The sequence below is a fragment of the Manis pentadactyla genome, chromosome 11 (assembly GCF_030020395.1).
Source record: "Manis pentadactyla isolate mManPen7 chromosome 11, mManPen7.hap1, whole genome shotgun sequence".
Lineage (NCBI taxonomy): Eukaryota > Metazoa > Chordata > Mammalia > Pholidota > Manidae > Manis > Manis pentadactyla.
This window is the reverse complement of record NC_080029.1, coordinates 120,005,353-120,027,381: the sequence shown is the minus strand read 5'-3', so window position 1 is coordinate 120,027,381 and position 22,029 is coordinate 120,005,353. Positions and strand designations below refer to the sequence as shown.

Here is a 22,029-nt window from a genome sequence, read left to right as displayed (position 1 = left end):
TCTCTACTTGGAAAACCTTTCCTGTTAAAAGCTCCCTTAAAGTCGTTACTACTCCACCAAAGATAAGCACCATGGTTTTGCCTGAAAAAGGCCTTAACTGAGAACTCAAATTGTGTCAAGTGCTATGCAAACATGCAATATGCATGGATTGTCTCACTTAAACCTCCTAAAATCCTAGCAAAGTATTATCCCCATTTTAAAACAGATATATAGAAGAGGTTAAGTAATTTGCTTAATTAATTTACTCAGTAGAGCTAAAAAGTAGTGATGTCAAGATTCAAATTCAGGGCTGACTTTAGAGTCTGCACATTTAATTGCTATCAGTTTGAATGTAGTTTAGGACAAGAAACCTAAATTTCTTGTATCTTCCTACTAAATTATACATCCACATTTTCTGAGCAGAGAGGAACCTTTAAAACTGTGTATCTTATCAATGAAAGACCAAGTAGTCCTATGACACAGATGGGCTTTTTGCCCCTACTCAGTAACTATTCCTACCTCAAAGATAATGGACTGGTTATTCTTTTTGAGGTAGAAAGCGAAGACATAAGTGTACATGAGTGTGGCACGACACTGGCAGAGGACATCAACTGCTTTCTTCAGGAACTGCACCTCAATCCACGACATGTTGTGCTGTTGCATCTCCTCCATCTTCTGCTTTACCTGAGCATATAGTTTGTGCTCAAAGCGTAGACTCTGCATGTGGTTCATATAGCGATTACAGTAGAACAGGTACCTCTGCAGGGCTGCCCTAGATCGCTGTCCAATTTAGAGAAATTAAGGTAACATAATTTTAAGAATGTTATATACACAGAAGATGGATCTCATCTGCTGATGAAACAGTATAGGAATCTAGGCTAAAATCAGGAACAGACAGACACCTTCTGCTATCTTTGTTATTTAATACTGCTTTGAATACTTTCCAATACAGCAGCCACTAGCCACATGTGGAAAATTCAGTTCCTCAGTGCTCATGTGGTCAGTGGCTACCAAACTGGACAGTGGTGATAAAAAACATTTCCATCATACAGACCATTCCAATGGACAGCACTGCTCTGCAGCATGCAGATTAGCTATAAAACAAGCAAGATGTACCAGTATTTTCAAGTAGAAAACAATAGAGACAATCAGATGTCATATAACTCCTAATACAATGTAATGGGAAATATATAGTACCGCCAGTTAAGTGTTTTGTATCTCCCTACTAACCCCAAAGCGAGTCTGAGTTCAAGTATTCAGAATTAACTACCAGTTTCAGGAAATACAGGGACTGAAGAACCTATTAAATGACACTAGGGATTGCAATCAGCAAAATCCAGAATGTGGAAAATTCTACCAAAAAAACTGACTTAACTTTCTCAACAAATAAATGGAAAGGAAAAAAAAAAGAGGGATGGACTTATAGATGAGAAGACTCTCAAGAGATATCAATCAAATCCAATTTAGGGACCTGTGTAGATCCTGATTTGAACCAACTATAAAAGAAAATTTATGAGATAAATGGAGACATCAGAACACTGGACAGTCGATATTTACATAGGATTGCATATGCACATTAACATATATATAAAATATATAATACATATAGTATAATCATAAAATTATAATAAATATAAACATAATAATGGTATTGCAATTATTTTAAAAGAGTCTTTTAAAGATACATAAGTATTACCAAAGAAACAATATGATAGCTGGTCTAGATTTATTTTATAATAATTACCACATCACGAAAATAATTTACATAGGTCTCTCTCATTACAAAGTACATCTCTAGAGGAGACTTTAAGTTGATTTAGCATTACAAGAGCAGAGGCAGAGGTGAGCAGTTCTAACACAGACCATACAGTCTGGAAAGCTGAAAATATTTACTATCTGGGCCTTCACAGAAAATGTGTACTGACTCCTGGTCTAGAAATAAGAAAAATCAAATGTCCACCACTGTCAACACTGGGGCATAGTATATTAAGTCAATAACTTTCTACATAAAACACAGGTACACTTTTACTAGGCAATCAAGTAGCCTCTATATTATTTGTGGACTGTGTACCTATCTTCTAGTAATTTTGAAGACTATAACTCTCTGCAAACACTAGGCCAGAGTATAGCAGTGGGGGAAACGAGGAAAGAAGGGGCCAGATGAGCATGCAATAGTGTGCTCCATTTTGGGAAGCATGGCTTCCACCAAATAAACAAAGGCACTCATATGAAAGCTTTCCCTGTATATCCACAGAATCAGAATCAGAAAGAATATTCTAGTTTTGTCCAATAGATGTGGCCTAGAAAAATACTGCATTCTAGCATCCAGAATCAAGACATTAGAAACTGGCTTAGAAGATGTGCACAATAATCCACCCTCCCTGTTTCAGAAAGGGATTCATTCTACCAGTACCCAAATAAAGACCAGGTGAGGCCAAGGATAACCCATATACTTTCTCTCATGGCAAATACCGTATCTGGCTAGAACTTGGGTAGAGTACTCTTCATTCAGGATAAGTAAAAACTAAAAGCCCACCTCAGTAGTTAGGCAAAATACAATGCAGCATAAGAGAAAAAGAACATTTCTCTATGGACTCAAAAATAATAATGATCAAAATTAGAAGAAAATTTTAGAAAAATTTATGGTCTCTTCAATAGGATTTAAGATAATTGTGACTGCTTAAAACAGAAGCAGAAAACCACGAGAGAGAAAAAAAGGTTAAAAAAGAACAGAAAGAGATTCAACGACAAATTGGCCAAGTAAAAAATGCAACAGTAGAATTAAGTCCAAATGGGAGATTGGAAAAGCATGACTGACATTGTAGAACTTATAAATCAAAATCACATGGGGTGATGAATCTCCAATTGGAATCCAAGGATACTAGATAGAAGTGGGGTGGGTGCCAAATGAACTGCTCTAAGCAGTATGGAATTTTAAATTATTTAACAATCTAATGCTAATCTAAAGGAAATACAAACATTCTAGATCATATGAATGAACTTATCACTGAGAACCAAAGTTTTATTTCAGGCCTTACATTTGTGAAATGGCTAAAATTGCTGTCAAGCAGAATTACTTTAATTGTACCAGCCTAAGAAAATGTATGTCGTACATTCTGATCAAATCATGATGCACTGTAGGAATAAAGGTTTGCAATAGATAAGATAGAGAAAATTGGTGGGAGAACAGGTTATTACAAGGCACTCAGTAGTATAGTAACACTAAATTAAGAAAAAAAAACCCTGACCATATAGCAGTCTACCAACAGTAATTTAATTTCAGCAAACAACTTATCTGTCTAAATTAATTTTAACTCAAGTTGCACTGGTTTTGTAGTTCTTTGGTTTGGTTGTATAGTTAGTTGGTTAAGAGCATTAAGAGTTTACAGCTGGCTTTATGTTCAAACATATTAAAGTAATATTATAATACAGAACTATAATATGAATGAACATTAGAATTTTGGGGATTTTCTTCCCTTTTAAAGGGATCACAATTTAATGAAAACAAATAAATAATAGAAAAAATAATAGGATCACAAATATTAAGAAAGTCTGTAAAACACCACTCAATATTTATAAATACAAAATATAGTTTTTCAGTCTTTTAAGATGGTGAGATAGAATTCTCATTCTAACAAAATGAGGACTAGGTTGTATATATTCTTTTGGATTTCCGGTATTTTTAATTAGAAATGAATTTTAAAAGGACATTTAAAAAATGAAATAGTAAGAAACATCATGTTTTGGATTACATCCTGGCAAGGAAAACCATTTGAAAAGAGTGCTTTTGAGACAACTGGGGAATTTCAATATGGAATGGATAAGTACAAAGGAATTATTAAATTCCAGGACTATAACAGAATTCAGACACTGGATCCTTTCAATCCAGGCTGAAAGGAACTCAAAGTGCTGTTGAATCTAATCCATATCTAATGTTTGAGTCCCTTCTACAGTGATGGGTGACTTCCCTATCTTCTAACAGGGAATTCCCCACCTCCTGACAGTCAATTCCAAATCAGCCTACCTATATTAGAGTTTCTTGATGAACAATAAGTTAAAACAAACAAACAAAGAATTAAAAATACATTGAGTCCATATAAAGAGTAGCAGAGCTATTTAGCAAATACGGTTCTCTAGTCGCCAGGCTAAGGAGGGAAAATCTTGTAACTAAGACTACTGAAATGTGGAACTGTGCTATATGGCTAATTAAAAGAAAGCAAACAAACCTATAAATAGGAATGTTCCTGATATGCATTTTGGATAAGATTCCCTTTCTAAAAGTACACAAATGCCCAGTATTTACTGGAGGTGCCCTGCTACAACTCTTTCTGAATTTTATTCCTGAATAACCGTGTAATACACATTCCTGCTCAACTGTTACTTGAAAATAAATGTACTTACCTCCTGTGCATCTCTTGCTGCCTTTGCATCATCCTCATTATAGCGGTTACAGTTGTACCTTAAGGTAAATTAGGAAGATGCCATAAAGCAATGAAAAGGGAACAAATCAGAGTTTTAGCCTACATTTAAAGATTATCTAGATGCAAAATCCTCCTTTACAGACACAGTGAGGTGCTAAAACCCAGGATCCCACCATTATGACAGAATCACCAGACTGAAATAACTGTTTTTACCTTGTTGAATCTAATCCACACTGTCTGAATCTTCTCTACAATAGTGTATCAGTTCTCTGCTCACCTCTCTAGGTAGTTCATTCCAAAAATCACCTCACCAGAATCTTTGGAAAACACTGTCATTCTAGAACCCCATTTACTGACTGTATTTTGAAGAAAGAAATCACCTTATCTTTTATGTTGTTATTTAGGCCGAATACTACCAAGTTCTCCAGAGTTACTTACCTTCTTTTTTATAAACCAAACAGAACCAGCAGTGACAGACCACTAGGTAATAGATGCCATGCTATATGCTTTACATGTTAGTACAATTTAAAGGAGTCACTGAAAACTGAATGATAAGAAAATTTATCAGGAGGAAGGGGAAGTCAGGTCATAGTGGAAATAAATAAGACTGGCACCTCCCTTGTGCTGATTACTCTACCTTTTCCTTTCTGGTAGCAGCTGGATAGCTAAATGCCTACTACATACGACCCACTTACTAAGGGCTTTAAATGTACTTTAATCCCCTCAACCACCTTATGAAATGTATTATTATTATCCACATTGAGCAGAGGAAGGGTTAGAATTTGACAAGTAACATACTGAAGGTCAAATAACAAGTTAAATCTTGGTAAACTGGACGCCTTGTTCCAGACGGTTAAATTCTTTAGGATTTCAGTGGTCCATATAGCCAATACCTTTCTTTGATGTAACCCCAAATTGTATGCCGGATTCTCATATTAGTTCAAGAAAGTCATTGATAAAACTAATCAAAAAAGCTGTTTACAGTTTATGTGAATACAAAAGATGAAGACAAAATATTAAGAGGATTCTATTAGGAAGACACAATCTATTACCTGTATTCTAAGAAATGGTAATCCAATTAATCCCAAATATCCCTGTCTATACTCATAGTCTACACCACAAACTTCTCAGTACACACTGAAATACCTTGCTGAGATCTATGAAACACTTCCCAATCCATCATCCAAATAATACCATTTGATTCTGGGATTTCGCATTAGAGAAAAATTAAGTTATGTGGTTCTTATGTAGTTTGTGAAATCAATCACAAATTTTGGAAATCTGGGATTACATTTTGTCTGCTATCAGTCTTTGGTACCTATTTTCCATAATTGTTCAGAAATAACCAAAAATAGCTCACTGATCTCATCTTTGAGTTTTTAAAGTAACCCAGACCACAATTCGTCTGAGTCAGAAGACTATTTCCCCCAACACCGTCTTGGGTTATAATCCTCTCTTATCAATAATTTACTCTACCCAGATTAGCACAAAGATTGCCTCTCCTTGTCCTCTACTAGTCAACTTTTAACACCTCTACTTCCTATCTGCTATAACCTTAAAAATTTTCCTTTTGATATTTTTTAAATATTTATAAGCCTCAAGCATTCTGCACTTTACTTGCCAACATTATTAAGGATTTTGAAGGCCAGGAGAGCAAACCTGATTCATCTCTACTTCTAGCTCAGATGACAGACAGTACTACTTGGAATACTATTTGGAGGATTCTGAGGCATTTTCAGATTTAAACAAGAAAGCACAGCATTATTCATTTGCAGTGTTAGCTATGGGTAAAGGCAAGATACAATCAACATTTCTGGACCCCTGGTCCAGGCCATTCTTCATTCTTTTGTATACATCATTTATTTTATACCCTTTTCAGTTTTCAACACAGCTCACTTAAGATTTTCAGTTGCAATTGGAGATTTTCTGACACACAGAAAACATACCTTTTTAAATAACTCTTCTTCCCCATTTCCTCTCCCCTTCACTAGGCTTGTTTAAGCATACTAGAGTGAATTTAGTTTCTGGGAAAACTCTAATCCTTCAGTCTGCCTTCTTAAAATTTGTAGTACCTGTTTGGCTAAACACCAAACACCCCTTCCTTGACTGACAGTGGCAAAATCACTTTCTTTACTTCCACTTAACCAATTAGTTTTTACCTAGGTCAGAATTAATTTCAGATAAGTAATCCCTCTTACTATTCCTCTAATTAAACTGATGAAAGTTCTAATGAAACTAAAAGAGAAGATTTGCCATTGGTTTAAGATCCAATCCTCTTCATCTTGTCTTGAACCACAATGTCTTCCCCTGCCATCCACTCTCTACAAAGCAGCCACAATTATGAGACAATGTATGTAAATCACATAATACAGAGTCTTCTCATCTAAATTACAGATCTAATCATGTCACTCCCCACTTAAAATCCTTCTGAGAATGTCCAAACTACTTTAGGTCCCACTCTACTTTCTAATTCTTTCCCTACTCTCCACAATTTATGAGAGGTCATAAGATCGATGCAGTTAACTCAAATTAATGAAAAGAGCCGCCTGCATACTGCAATACTCAGAGATATTTTCACTTTTACCACAGATGTGTTAGTTACCATTTTTTCAGAAGCTTAAGGCTCCCTCAGTCAAACTTGAATTTTCCCCAGCTGATAAGAAGTACACATGAAACAAAGATATAAATCTACTAAATATGATTGGTGCCATCAAGATACATGCAAATGCCAATGAAATTCAGTCTTGGGGATACATATCAAATTGGAAGTAAAGGCCCCATCTAAAAGCCTACTGAATCAATTCCAAATGATTGTTGCCAACCAGGAATATGGGCCTATTCCTACATTTCAAAGAAAAGCTAAAAATCTGGATTGCACAGGGCAATTTTAAAAATTAGGACTGTTTTTTTGTCTAATGGTATGCAAGGTAAGCAAAACACCACTGCAGGTTGGGTTTTGCCAACAGTCTCTTGGTTTTTAATTACTGCCAACAGAGACATTAGACAATGCAACTCTTCTTTCACATCATTCTACCTTCATTCATGCTGCATCTTGTGCCCTGAATATTTTCTCTGCCACTTTTTCAAGTAATGAACTCTTAGTCCTCTCTTCCTTAAAGATCTCAGTGATTACCTCCTCTGAGAAATATGCCTAATTAACTCATCTCTCTGGGTATCTTCCATATACTTCTAATACTGATGACATAATATATTCATTTATGTAGCTCCCAAGTTAGATGGTGATTTCCATGAGGCAGAAACCTTATTCATAATATATGGTGTGTATCACATACTTATGTGAATAAATTCTTCCCTTCATTTCCCCAACCTACCAGGCAGATCCATGTGGTTCCCATGGGCCAAGACACACCCAGCAAAACTCTGCTTTACAGTTCTGGTTACGACAGACCATGTGATTACAACCGCCATCCTTCTCAATTGTGACATGGCATTTGGGACACTCCTATGAAGAGAAACTATAAAGTTGGTGTCAATGCTACACTAGGTTGTATTACTACCACTGAGGAAAAGCCAGTTCCAGATTAGTTTATTTTTCAATACCACGTTTATTGTAATTAATACATGCACTTAGTACTACTGAAAATGAGCTGTTATTACTACTGGCTTTTAAGATGTACAAGTTAAGAATCTGGTTTAGTGGGGTGGGAGACAAAAACATTTTAAGTACTTTTAACCATAAACATAATAATAATAGTTTTATGGGAGATAGAAGTTTGTTCATGTATATATAAAATACTCTCCAGAGTCATCTAGAAATAATTATTGAGTACTTTATCCCATACACTGTTCTCAGTGTTTTATATGCATTAACTCATAATCCTTACAGTGGTGCTACTCCTATTTTCATTTGTCAGATGAATAAAGGGAGAGAAAAACATTAAAAAACTAGTCCAAGGTCACACAGGTAGCAAATTGTACAGTCAGTACTCAAACCTAAACAATTTGGCCTTAAGAGTCATGCAAAGTATAATTGGTATTACAATTCTTTTCATGTTGCTGAATTTTCCAACTTTCTTCTGCCAAATACTCTTGTTTTAAATTCTTTTCACCATGGTCCATTTACAACTGTGCTACAAATATGTTTTTTTCCAAGTCTGTATCATTTTCTTGGTTGCTAGTGAGCCAAAGTTACTACCCTGTGAGCCTACTGCTTTTTTCTTTTGAAAAATCTAGAAAATTAAACCTACTCGTTATTTTTAATGAAAGTATCAATAAGATGTAAAGCTTATACTTTTGTATTTGTGTTTGATGCCTGTAACACCCATTATATTATGTGCATAATTCGGCCTTTGTGAAATAGACTACACTCCCCATAAATTACAATAATTTTAGATAGGTAATTTTTAATCGTACATTTTAAATCAAATTTTTGAAATTACTCATATAAGATATTTCATGTTTTCCCAAAAAGCAAATTATCAGGCCTAAAAGACCTGTTTCTAAATTCTACACTTCTTGGTTACCATTAGACAAACAGTACTAAGCTCTTAACAACTGACAATCTGCACATCTGTTCAAGAAGTTAGTAACAATAATAAATAAAAGCTTCTGAAACCTCTCAAGGGAAAACTCTTCCACTTCATCTCAAAACTGCCAAATAGATAAATCTGTTATTAGAAATTGCCATTCTTCCTCAGTAACCTACCTTCTAAACAAAGTAAAAAATATTTAAGCTTGTACTCCCTATTTTAAACAACATCTTGGGGCTTTCGAGTATTCAGGGATTTCTCTAGATGCAGAAAGAAGGCTACAGTTTAATCACACTACTTAGTGAAAATATAACTGCCTTATTCTAAATATTAGTTTTACAGAGCATATTCAAGGATTCTGTTTAATGAATGTATCCAGTGAGGAAACCTTCAATTTTCAAAAAAGAATGCTTGCTTAGGAAATTTTTAAAAATAACTAAAGAAACTACTCCCTGACACTCAAGTAAGGTTTTCCTTGACTGACATCAGTTAATGAGTTATGTTTGCCTTAGAGATGTTTATTTTTAATTAAAAATTAAAAAATTTTTTTTGAGATATTATGCTTTAGGGAGCATGAAAATATTAATTTCAGCCACGCATTCCTTAAAAGTGTGGGCATTTTTGTTCTATATGACAAGACTCAATGTTTCACTGCTAATGCTTTCTGGGAGACAGAAATGCTTATTTGTTTTAATCTTTCGAGAAGAGCATAGTAGTAGTGGATTAAATTGTGCTGGCCTTCATCATTTAAGCACTGCTTGTTCTTATCACTGTCCTGCAACTGAGTGATGGAACAGTGCAAAGCTATAATGAACATTGGTCAAACAACTCAGTATTCTTTAAAACATCACCTTCACATGTAAAAGACAACACTAAAAACAGCCTATGAATAATCCTATCACTTATCACCCAAATAACTTCCTATATGGATAGGATAACAAGACTGAATTAAATAAAGATTGGCTATTTATACAATTTTCTTTTAGGAGATGGGCTGGGTACACACTTGGGATTCAAATGCTTGCTATGTAGAAGGGTGCTCAAGATTATTTGCATTTGTAAGACATTTGTCCAGCATTAATGAAGTGTTTCACGGTCAGAATGAGATTGAATTTCAAACTAGTACAATTAAGCAATGTACTTCAAAAAACAAAAAACTAAGAGATATCTATACTACACCAAAACTTCTATTTCTCAGGAGTCAACTCTCTTAATAAATCATATTTTAGAAGTTTTAACATGTTAAACAACTTGCTAAGCCCAGATCAGTTACATAATAAAAAGTGCCACTCAGTTAATCTGATTGAACACTACTCTAAAGAAGACCCCTGTAAATTAGACCTTGGGGATTTTTAACGCAGAAATGTAAATTAGCCTAATAAAACCAAGCTAGTAAAGTAAACTCTCCAATACATTAGTATACTAAAGGCAGTCAAGAACAGTATGGAAAGGCATTATTAAATCCTGAAGCAGAAAATTATCAGCTTTTCTTCTATAGGAAACTAATGTTTTTTCCATTGAGGAAAGCTTCTAAAGCAGAGTACTGTGCACACTGTATATAGTACTCAATAAAATAAAGTCAAACACTGAAATAAAGGAAAATTATTAATAGCCAATTGTTTGGGGAAAAAACAAAACAAAAAAAACTTAAATTGAGAAAAAGGTAAGACAAGGCTCTTAACTACGCAAACTTAGTGCTTACGTTAATGCACCTATCCTTATCAGTTTCATTACCAAGAGTTTACTGAAGGAAAATACCAACCTTTGTATTGGCTGCAATCCAATTAGAGGTTTCACTGTCATCATCACACTTTTTAATCCACTTCTTCAACCACTGTTTGAAAACAACAACTGTTAGGATACAACAAAACACTTGAGAGAAAGGATACCAAATTATTTCAACACTTAAGTACAGTCAAGAAAAAATGTAAAAGCCAAGGACAAGATTACCATTAAGTTTACTTCCTTTTAAACTAAGAAAATTCTGTAGTTTTCATATCCAATATATACAAAATCAAACAGAGGAGGAATTCCTCTGGCTGAAGCTGAGTAGGGAGCCCAGGCTTGATGAGAAACCAAGACCTAAGGAGTATTGTTCCCCTTAGCTAATCACAAAGACTGCCAAGGGAGGTGCCTTAGTCATCATTATCCTGATAATCATCAGGAGCTGGCTTATTCTTAAGGAAAGCTTTATGAGTACTTGCAATGACCATCTAAAATAAAAAGGGAAAAATAAAAATTTTCTATCTACTAACATTATAACATTATGTTTACAATATTGTTCTTTATAATGTGGTTTTCAGTCATCAAGTCCTAGAAGCGCTCTACTAAATTATTTAAAAATGAAAATGCCAGACAAACTCACCTTACATTTGACAGGATCATGCCAATTTTCTCCACAATTAAAGCTGTTAAGTGACACAGAAGTTAAAAGAGTATAAGAATTAAGTTCTACCTACTGAACATAAGTAAACTAACCTTTTCATGCTTTATAGTTCTCCACAATAAGTTCACCAGTTTCTAGTGATTGACAAATACAAAGGGTAGGGACTATGTCTATTTCATTCTACAGTAAATTATTTAGATTTTTAGTATGAGGATCAGCATGTACTATGTGTAAAATGAAGAATGACTGTAAGCATTAAGACATGTTATGATGACAATTTCATAATATCAGAACAGCTACCAAACTGATTAGAAAAAAAAAATCAGTTCTGTTAGGCCTGTGTTTTTCTGATACTTTTTGTTATGTCTAGTTCCTTGCTGCAACCATTCTATAACTGAAACAACCTGCAATAAATTTTCAATAATTTGAACTTAACTTTCAACCACTGCTTCATCAGCATATACTAAATCCCAAATGAAGAGTAAAAACCTGAGTCTGTAAGGTAATTATATAATTTAGTGCTAATGCACAATAAGCTTTACGCAAAGCAAAGAGGTCATGTCTTTGCATGAGCCGAACAAATGAACCTCAGCCCAGTAGAGAGCTGTACAAGGTATAAAACAGAAAAGTGTAACTAAACAGTCTCTAAGAATATTTTAATGCTAATTCCTTCCTGTTTTCCAGGTACATGGTATATACATTTATTTAAAAAGCATAAATTAAGAATAAACAAAAATGCTTATAAAAAATAACTATGGAATGGCTAATTGAGTAATTTAGGAATAGTTAACTTCTGGAAAAGAAGAAGGGACTAATGGGCCTCAATTGTATCTGTCATGTTTTAAATCTCAATAAAGACAAATACTGATTCTGATTAAGCTGGTTGTAGCTACATGAACATTCATTATTGTTGTTCTCTATAGTTTAGTCTGTATTCAAAATATTTCACATTAAAGAATACTTGAAAATAGGTATAGAATCAGACTATACCCCTGTACACAGGGTAAAACTCTGAAACAATAATATATATTTAATTTTACAAAAATAGCATGTATTTGACACATACTTAATCTCTGAGTTGATCTCTTTTTGGAAATATTTAGTGTTAATGATGTGTAAGCCTAATTCTATACATATCTGGAGAAAAAGAATGCTATGGAATACCAATAAAATGCCTATTTGCTATCTCTACAGCTCTCTGGCCTGACTGGCTTCTCATTCCTAAAAGATCCACAAAGGAATGGAAGATCATCTTAGCTCTCTAATATGTGGTATTGGAAATGGAAATTCCCTGTTAAGTGTAGGATTCAATGGTTGAAAAGTGCTACAGAACTCCAAGAACTAATTTTAGCAACAAAGCAGGGGCCAGAGGAGCTATAGGAAAACTCTTAGTTAAAACGCACATCAACCATGTTTTACCTGTCCAAATTTACCTGCTCATTTTATTTCTAGGAGTAATATTAAACTTGTCAGAAGAAAAAAATAAACTGTGTATTTTATTGAAAAGACAGCAAGAGCCATAAAAGAACCAAACATAACTTGACAAAATAAGCAGCAGTCAGTAACAGTAACTGAGTTCTTGTCCCAGATCTGCAACTTTGCTCCTATTAAGTTCCAGCAGAGCCACAAGAAATGTGATCACAGTTGTATTTTTTCCCCCGTAAGAAAATATATCCAAAGGTTAGAGCAACAAGAGGAACAATTATTTAAGATGTGATCTTTTAATCTAATTCTTACTTAAAAGAAATATACACTATTGTAAATCAACATCACCCACCTCTTTACCTGAGGTATAAATTTTTCCATTTTACTACCAAGAATGAATAGAAAAGCTGTGTACTATTCCAATTTAGGAAATCACTTGCTTACCAAAACTGGCGCCCACATTTGCAGCGAACAGGTTTAGCATCAGGATATTGGACTTTAACAACATGGTGGCAATCTGGGGCAGGACACCACTTTAACAGTCGATTGCACTGAAACACAAGAATATAGACAACAAATTAAACCACATGCAAGATTTACTAGCACACCAAGCAATTATTTATATGCTTCCTTAGCACAAGACAAAAGGGAGGATGATGACACAGGCATATAAAAACCTGCCAGCAGTACTTAGTATCCTGCAGCAACACTTCTGGTGCACTGTTTTCCCAGGATTATAGACCCCTTGTAGACCTGTATTTACAAAATATACGAACTACTGGCTCTTGCTGTCTCTTCAAAATTCCGCTGAGAAACCTTACTTACCCATTCTGTGAACATTAACAAACATCAGTTGCTTATGGTTCTCTTTCAGGGCAATTTTCAAAGATGAAAGTAAACAAGATATGCTCCTACTCAGGGTTAAGTGTGTGTTTACATGCTAAACAACAGTTTGAAACAAAGGGATATACATATAATTTCTCCCTTTGAACATCAAGAACTCTTTGCAGTTCTTAAACCAAGGCAAAGATTGCGTTTTAGTCATTCAAAAATGAAATACAACTTCTGAATTATTTTTAGTACAGAACAAAACATGGCTCAAGTAGCACTCTACACCAGATCTGAACTTTATTAACTGTTTAAAAACATACACTATTTCTAAAATATGCTGTTTTCTGGAAGATATGACCTTCAGTTTAAAAGAAGTTACTTTCTAGAATTCAAATACTAAGTTACACTGATACTCTTATACAGGGCTGGCAAACTTCTTCAGTACAGAGACAGGGAGCAAAGGTTTTTGTGGCATAATGGCCTCTCTAGCAACTACTCAGCTCTGCCACTGAAGCACAAAAGCAGTCATAGACCAAACAGGCATGTCCAAATAAATCTTACTAAATAAACAGGCAGGCCATAGCTTGCCTACCTCTGTTCTGACAAGAGACATTTGGTAAAAACAAATAACTAGCTTCTTTATTAACAAAGTTTACTGGTAATGGCAACTAAAATAAGCAGAGATACAGCAGGGTTTTAGCATGCCATGCATGATTAACCTGACATCATTAATAATCAACTACAATTCTCGGCTAGAGCCAGAAAGTAAGCTATAAAAGGGAGAAAGAACACTGTAAAAACAGTTTCATTACCAAACTCAAAACCTATGAAGAGACATCTACTTATTGGTTTGCCACATTCCTTTGAGAATAAAGGTGTTTTGCTATGCTTCATAAATAAAGTTCCATAACCCAAGTTTATGGTAAAGGTGTTTCTACTGTCAAGAGTACTTTATGTAAGAAAAAATAATATTTCTATTAGTAAAGAATTTCTTTTATTAAAAGGAAAACTAAAGAGAAATCACTTACCTCTACAAAACTATTTGTTATTAAATGCTGATACTTTAATTTAACTTTTGAATCTGTGATCAAGCGCCTGAAAGCAAGAATAAAAATAGTTTATTAGTTTTCAGCCAAAAGTATGTTTCACATTTTTAAAATAAAATTTCAATGCTATGGCTGTAAAAATGTCCATAAACTGGAAATACTAAAATGGACATAAGACTATCAATAAATGTAACTGTAGTGACCAAAACAATAATTTCAAAGTTTCTAGTTTTATTTAGGTAGATGTTCCCCCCATGTTTCTTATACTCCAAATATTCTTTTCACCTAGCTTGTATTATACTTTAATTTAGACTTACCAACTACTGCCAAGTTGAGGCCCCTTTCAGTCGTGTGTCTCTGAATATCTTGCCTCAAGACAGAAATCCTCATCCACCTTCTTTCAGATCCCCTCCCAAAAATCAGTTTGTGAAGTAAGATGTTGACAGGAATATTAAGAAATGGATCCAGTTTCCAGTTTTTGATATATTTAATTTTGAGGGCCTTCTGAAATTTCTTGGTAATTTACGAGAAATGCTTACTGATTGCAATCTAGACACCTAGAACACTCAGTAATTTCTCAACAATTTCTAGAACTCACAGGAGCCCATAAAAGTGAAGAATCCTGAAGCTTAAGTTTCATTAATTTTAATGGCAAACACTCCTGGGAGAGTATTTAAAAGAAAATGGTGCTAAAACAGAAAAAGAGTAACTACTGACAAAGCCGGTAAGAACTGCAACAAATATGCACTTAGTCAAACATTATTAAAATCTTTTAAATGAACAAGAAAGTTCTGTACAATCTGGGCTCATCTAATTCTTGAGTTTCTAATCCCACTGCTCTCCTTCCACAAGACCCCAATCATGTCTTGTGCCACTTTCAGTGTCCTCCTGTCACACGTGTGTTCTTTCAAAAAGTAAGCACCCCTTCTAAGAGGCTTTTGCACAGGGCTACCTCTTCCAGAAAGGTAAAAGAATATTATCATAGTGGGGTACTGAGATGGACAGTCGAGGTTGGAATTATGTGCTTTAAAACTTACTAGCTATAAACTGAGGGCGAGTTCTGTGGCCTCTCCATTTTTCAGTTTACTAATCCATGATAAAATGGATATCAGAAATAGAGTTGTAGGACTAGAACAGTGCCTGGCAAATAGTAAGCACTCAATAAATATTAGATGCGGCTATTATTATTTTACTTCACTTAGCTATAATCTATTGTTACGCTAGGAGGCCTTTTTGGACAAATCCCTATACCAGTCTAGGTGTAAACCTTTCAGTTCTCATGGCACCTTATACACAACTCTCCTTTACAGAATTTACCATAATTTTAAGTAAGACAGTTATCTGTATAATCATTTAATATCTGCCTTCCTGCTCTCCTACCCCCAACCACACCATAAGCCCCATGCAAGGATCTCTTTTGTGTCCAGCACAGTGGCTGGCCCACAGAGTGTTCAATAAATATTTTAAATGAGCAAACCTCCACAATTGCACAATAGAGATGTTGAAACTGAGGTGTAAAAATAGTAGGCATATCTGGAGACTCCTCAAAAAGTTAAATACAGAATTATCACACGATCCAGCAAATCCACTCCTAGGTATATATATCCAAGAGAATTAAAGTGTTCAATAAAAAATACTGCATACAAATGTTCAAATAATAACACAAACATTTCCACAGAATATGAAATAACCCAAGTATCCAAGAACCATAAATGGAGAAACAAAAGGTGGTATATCCATACAATGGAATTCCAGTCGTAAAAAGGAATGATGTACCAATACATGCTACAACACAGATGAGCCTTAAAAAAATTAAGTTAAAGAAGCCAGACACAAAACACCACATACTGTATGACATTTGAATGAAATGTCCAGAATTAGCAAATCAGTACAATCAGAACACAGATGAGTGATTGTCAGTGTCTAGGAGGAGGAGGTAATGGGAAATGACTGTTTAATGGGTATGGAATTACATTTGGGGATGAAGATGATGATGTAGAATAAGATGGTAGTGATAAACTATTATGAATAAACTAAAGCCACTAAATTATACACCATAAAGTAATTAAAATGGTGAATATAATGTTATGTGAAATTTTCATAAAAAAAAGAAACCTAAGGAAAGAACCATACCCAAAGTCAAATGCCCTGATTCCCAAACACATCTTACTTCTAGTACCCATAAATGCTTCTCTCATGTGACAAACCCTAATGATTTCTTAATAGCTGAGACTAACCTAACAAGAGAAGACAAAGGTCAGCCACAGTTATTAGGCCAAGGTTACTGGGCCTCAGTTATTAAGTCATAGTTTATCTGGTGATAGGGAAGAAGGCAAATATCATCCTGGTCTCTAATAAGCTAATTCTCTTAACAACATGTTGCCATCACTAAATGTTGAAAACAGTTATGCCAGCTCTCTTAGTGGAAGGCTGCTCTTTATGAAGGTAAACAAAATGACTTCTACTAAATGTCTACTATATATTTTGAGCACAGTGCCAGATGCATTTAGCCATCCTTGAGTTTTGGGATAATTTTCTATTTTTACAAATGAGCTAACTGGAGAGCTATGATTTGAGACCAGGTGACTTTATTATTTTAAAAAACATTTTTTTGAGGTATAGATAATAAAATGTACACACCTTAGTGTACAGCTCAATGAATTTTGATATGTGTATACACTCATGTAGCCTTCACCTGGATCAAGATGCCAAACCTTCTAATTTCCCCCCTTCACCTATTTTATCCAACCTTCCACCCCTTTCCCATATAGCAACCACAAATTGTTCTCTGTTTAGGAGCATATTTCTGTTTTGTTTGTTTTCACATATAAGTGAAATTATGTGCTATTTGAAACCAGGAGATTTTAAACTCCATGACTTTTTTTAGTATGCCAGGTACTAAACCATGCCTTATGTTTATACAGCACCTGAATAAATCAATATTATGCTTTAATTTAGGAGTAGTGATAAAATACTTTTCTTCAAAAGGGTTTTTTCCTGATACCAATTAAAAAGAAATATAAAGAATAAAAATCACTTGTAACTCCTATACACTAACAATGAACTAGCAGAGAGATAAATCATGAAAACAATTCCATTCACAATTGCATTAAAAAACAATAAAATACCTAGGAATAAACCTAACCAGGAAAGTGAAAGACCTATACTCTGAAAACTACAAGACACTCATGAGAGAAATTAAAGATACCAATAAATGGAAACATATCCTGTGCTCATGGATAGGCAGAATTAATATTGTCAAAATGGCCATCCTGCCTAAAGCAATCTATAGATTCAATGCAATTCCTATCAAAATACCAAAAGCATTCTTCAATGAACTAGAGAAAATCATCCTAAAATTCATATGGAACCACAAAGACCCCGAATAGGAATAGCCAAAGCAATCCTGAGAAGGAAGAATAAAGCAGGGGGAATTACACTCCCCAACTTCAAGCTCTACTACAGGGCCATAGTAATCAAGACAATTTGGTACAGGCACAAGAACAGACCCATAGACCAATGGAACAGACTAAAGAGCCCTGATATAAACCCAACCACATATGGTCAATTAATATATGATAAAAGGAGCCATAAACATACAATGGGGAAATGACAGCCTCTTCAACAGCTGGTGTTAGCAAAACTGGACAGCTACATGCAAGAGAATGAAACTGGATTACTGTTTAACCCCATACACAAAAGTAAACTCGAAATGGATTAAAGACTTGAATGTAAGTCATGAAACCATAAAACTCTTAGAAGACAACATAGTCAAACATCTCCTGAATATAAGCATGAGCAACTTCTTCCTGAACCCATCTCCTTGAGAAAGGGAAACAAAAGCAAAAATGAACTCATGGGACTACATCAAACTAAAAAGTTTTTGTATGGCAAAGGACATCATCAACAAAACAAAAAGGCATCCTACAGTATAGGAGAATATATTTGTAAATGACATATCCGACAAGGGGTTAACATCCAAAATATATAGAAAACTTACATGCCTCAACACCCAAAAACCAAATAACCCAATTAACAAATGGGCAGAGGATATGAAGAGACAGTTCTCCGAAGAAGAAATTCAGATAGTCAACAGACACATGAAAAGATGCTCCACATCACCAATAATCAGGGAAATGCAAATTAAAACCACAATGAGATATCACCTCATACCAGTTAGGATGGCCAGCACCAAAAAGACTAAGAACAACAAATGCTGGCGAGGATGCAGAGAAAGGGGAACCCTCCTACACTGCTTGCTGGTGGGAATGTAAGCTAGTTCAACCATTGTGGAAAGCAATATGGAGGTTCCTCAAAAAACTAAAAATAGAAATACCATTTGACCCTGGAATCCCACTCCTTGGAATATACCCAAAGAATACAACTTCTCAGATTCAAAAAGATATATGCACCCCTATGTTTATCGCAGCACTTTTTACAATAGCCAAGATACAGAAGCAACCTATAGAAGTGTCCATCTGTACATGAATGGATAAAGAAGATGTGGTACATATATACAATGGAATACTATTCTGCCATAAGAAGAAAACAGATCCTACCATTTGCAACAACATGAATGGAGCTGGAGGACATTATGCTCAGTGAAATAAGCCAGGCGGAGAAAGACAAATGCCAAATTTGTGGAGTATAACAATGACGCAAAACTGAAGGAATAAAATGGCAGCAGACTCAGAGACTCCAAGAATAACCAGTGGTTACCAAAGGGGAGGGGTGTGGGAGGGCAGGTGGGGAGGGAGGGGATAAGGGGACCGAGGGGTATTATGTTTAGTACACATGGTGTGTGGGGTCACGGGGAGAACAGTGTAGCACAGAGAAGGCAAAAGTGGATCTGTGGTATCTTGCTGCACTGATGGACAGTGACTGCATTGGGGTATGGGTGGGGACTTGATAATATGGGTAAATGTAGTAACCACATTGTGTTTTCATGTGAAACCTTCATAAGAGTGTATATCAATCATACCTTAACAAAAAATTTTTTTAAAAAATCACCTGTAACTATCACTCAGGAGAAATTGTTACTCAACACTTTCATGAATCTAAACCTTTTCCGATTTTTTTTGTAAATATATGCTATGTAACTTTAAATAGAGAACTTAAGTACATATAATCCTATCTTGTTTTTTCATTATAGGCATTTTCCAATGCAGTAAAGTAATCCATAAACCTTTTTAAACGGCATTCCATCTTCCCCTACTCTGGGACATTTGGGTTGTAAGGTTACAATGTGATTAACATTTTTATAATAAAATCTTTGCTCAAGTTTGTCTTTAAAAATAAATATAACATTTACTGTTATATGAATTAATCTAATCACAATCAAAGATCAAAATGATCTTACAGTCATCTCTGGCTTAACTCTTTTCTCTTATATCCCTTATATTTAACTCTGACTCTCCCTTGAAGGTAAATCAAAATCCAACTATTTCTCCCTACCTCCTCTGTTACCATCTTGGATCAAACCATCATTTTTCACCCAGACTGTTCTAATAGTCTCCCAAACCCCTCCTCCTACTTACAGTCTCTTTATAACACCAGCAACAGCTATACAGTCTCTGTATAGGATCCAGATGCAACCCTCTCTGACCATCTCACTCCTCTGCCCAAAATTCTCTCATGGCTCTAGGAATAAAAGCCAAAGACCTTATAATGGCCTGTAAGGCCCTACATAATCAGCTTCGGCAACCCTCACCATACCCTTCTCTGCCTCCCTTCAATCTGTAAGTTTACACTTAATTGTTCAAAAACATTTTAAATTAATAATTACCAGTAATTTACTCCTTGTCTACGTACCTAAAACTTGACAGATTATTTCATTTTGCATTTCAATGAGACTAGGAAATTATTTAAGTATGAACTTGAGCTCTGATCTCTTAAGAATGGATTTTAAAACACATTGTTCTCTGGCTTTTGTGATAAATTTCCTACTTAGGATGCTAAAGTAATGTTTTTCTGTTTCACTGTGAAGAAATGATGGCAGGCATTCAATTTATTCCTTTGAGACATAAAACTCTAAAGTTACAAGTTATCAAAGACATATTAACTCTCTATGGACTGTGTTAAAAATAAGTACAACCTTGGAGTACGCAAACACTTCTTAAATAGCAGTAATCATAAATAGAGAAAAATTATGAATTAGATGCCATTAAAATGAGAACTTCTGTTTACCAAAATATCACTGAGAGAGAGAAAGGGGAAGCCACATATTGGGGAAAACAGATGTAATACATATACTTAACAAAAGACACATATTAGAATATTTAAATAATTTTTACAAAGTAATTAATAAACTAACAAAACTTTAAGAATGGGCAAGTGACTTGAATGGGCACTTCATAAAAAGGGATATCCAAATGGCTAATGGAAAGGTGTTTGACATCCTCACCTACCAGAGAATTGCAAATTAAAACCACAATGAGCTATCTCTATACACTCACCAGAATGGAAAAAATTTTTTAAAGACTAGTGATACAAGGTCGGACGAGGACTAGAGCAGTCACCTGTAACTAAGGGAAGCGGAGGCACAACAACTTTAGAAAACCATTTGACAGTATTTCCTAAAGCTAAAAATCTCACTCCTGAGTATATATGCCTAAAAGAAATTAGTGCTTGTCCACCAAAAAACACAGACAGGAATATTCTTGGTAGCTTTTTCATGGTAGTCAAAACCAAACACCTCCAAATGTCTACTGTTAGAACTAAATACTATATAGCAGTAACAACAAAAACCCTAAAAGCACACACATATATCTAGTAACATGCATTATCTCAAAGACATGTTAACTAAAGCAGGTACACACAAAAAGAACACATGCTACATGATTCCATTTAAATGAGGTTAAACAATAGGCAGAACCACCTGACAGCGGCAGAAGTCAGGATAGGTAGCAGGGGTGAGGTAGATGCTGTCTAGAGGGGTGCAAGGATGGACCTGCTATGCTGGAAAAGTTCTATCCCTTGATCTGGGCGATCAGTAAAACAAACATACTTTTAAAGTTAGTGTGCTTTACACTCCTGACTGAATATATTTTAGAACTTAATAAAAGAGTAAAACAAAAGTCAATACACAGCAAAATGAACCTATTAAGAATGCCGTTTCCAATGTAAAAGATAAGATTTTCTATTGTACAGTGATTATTAACACACATACCAAAGTTTAGTTTGGCTTTTGCCTTAAGAGGATACAAACCACATGACTTCACTTATGGGCCTAAAGCAGCTTCACAACCCTATTTGTGATTTTTAAGACACTGATAGAATGTAAAAAATAATAATCTGACTTGGATGGCTGGAACATTCTTGGAGAAGCACAGACTTAGAGGACTACATTTACTTCCCTCTGGATCCATTCAACTACTTGGTTTTATGTAATATTTACATAGTTTAAATATTATAAAACTACTGGTTTACAGTTTTGTGAATAATCCTGACAA

General features: G+C 34.9%; 1 protein-coding gene across 2 annotated transcripts in view; it reads right to left on the bottom strand.

Moving 5' to 3' along the window:
- The window catches only part of ARIH1 (ariadne RBR E3 ubiquitin protein ligase 1), a 133,244-nt gene that overhangs the window by 5,015 nt on the left and 106,200 nt on the right, over positions 1 to 22,029 (bottom strand). For both annotated transcript variants that reach the window (XR_008992666.1, XM_036907797.2), the window contains exons 6-12: positions 14,561 to 14,627; positions 13,146 to 13,252; positions 11,256 to 11,298; positions 10,653 to 10,724; positions 7,733 to 7,863; positions 4,381 to 4,438; positions 499 to 759 (exon numbers count right to left, since the gene is read on the bottom strand). Coding sequence is in view for 1 of the 2 variants with exons in the window: in XM_036907797.2 (XP_036763692.2) it covers positions 499 to 759; positions 4,381 to 4,438; positions 7,733 to 7,863; positions 10,653 to 10,724; positions 11,256 to 11,298; positions 13,146 to 13,252; positions 14,561 to 14,627 (739 nt within the window). In the remaining variant the exon portion in view is untranslated. The remainder of the gene's footprint in view (positions 1 to 498; positions 760 to 4,380; positions 4,439 to 7,732; positions 7,864 to 10,652; positions 10,725 to 11,255; positions 11,299 to 13,145; positions 13,253 to 14,560; positions 14,628 to 22,029) is intronic.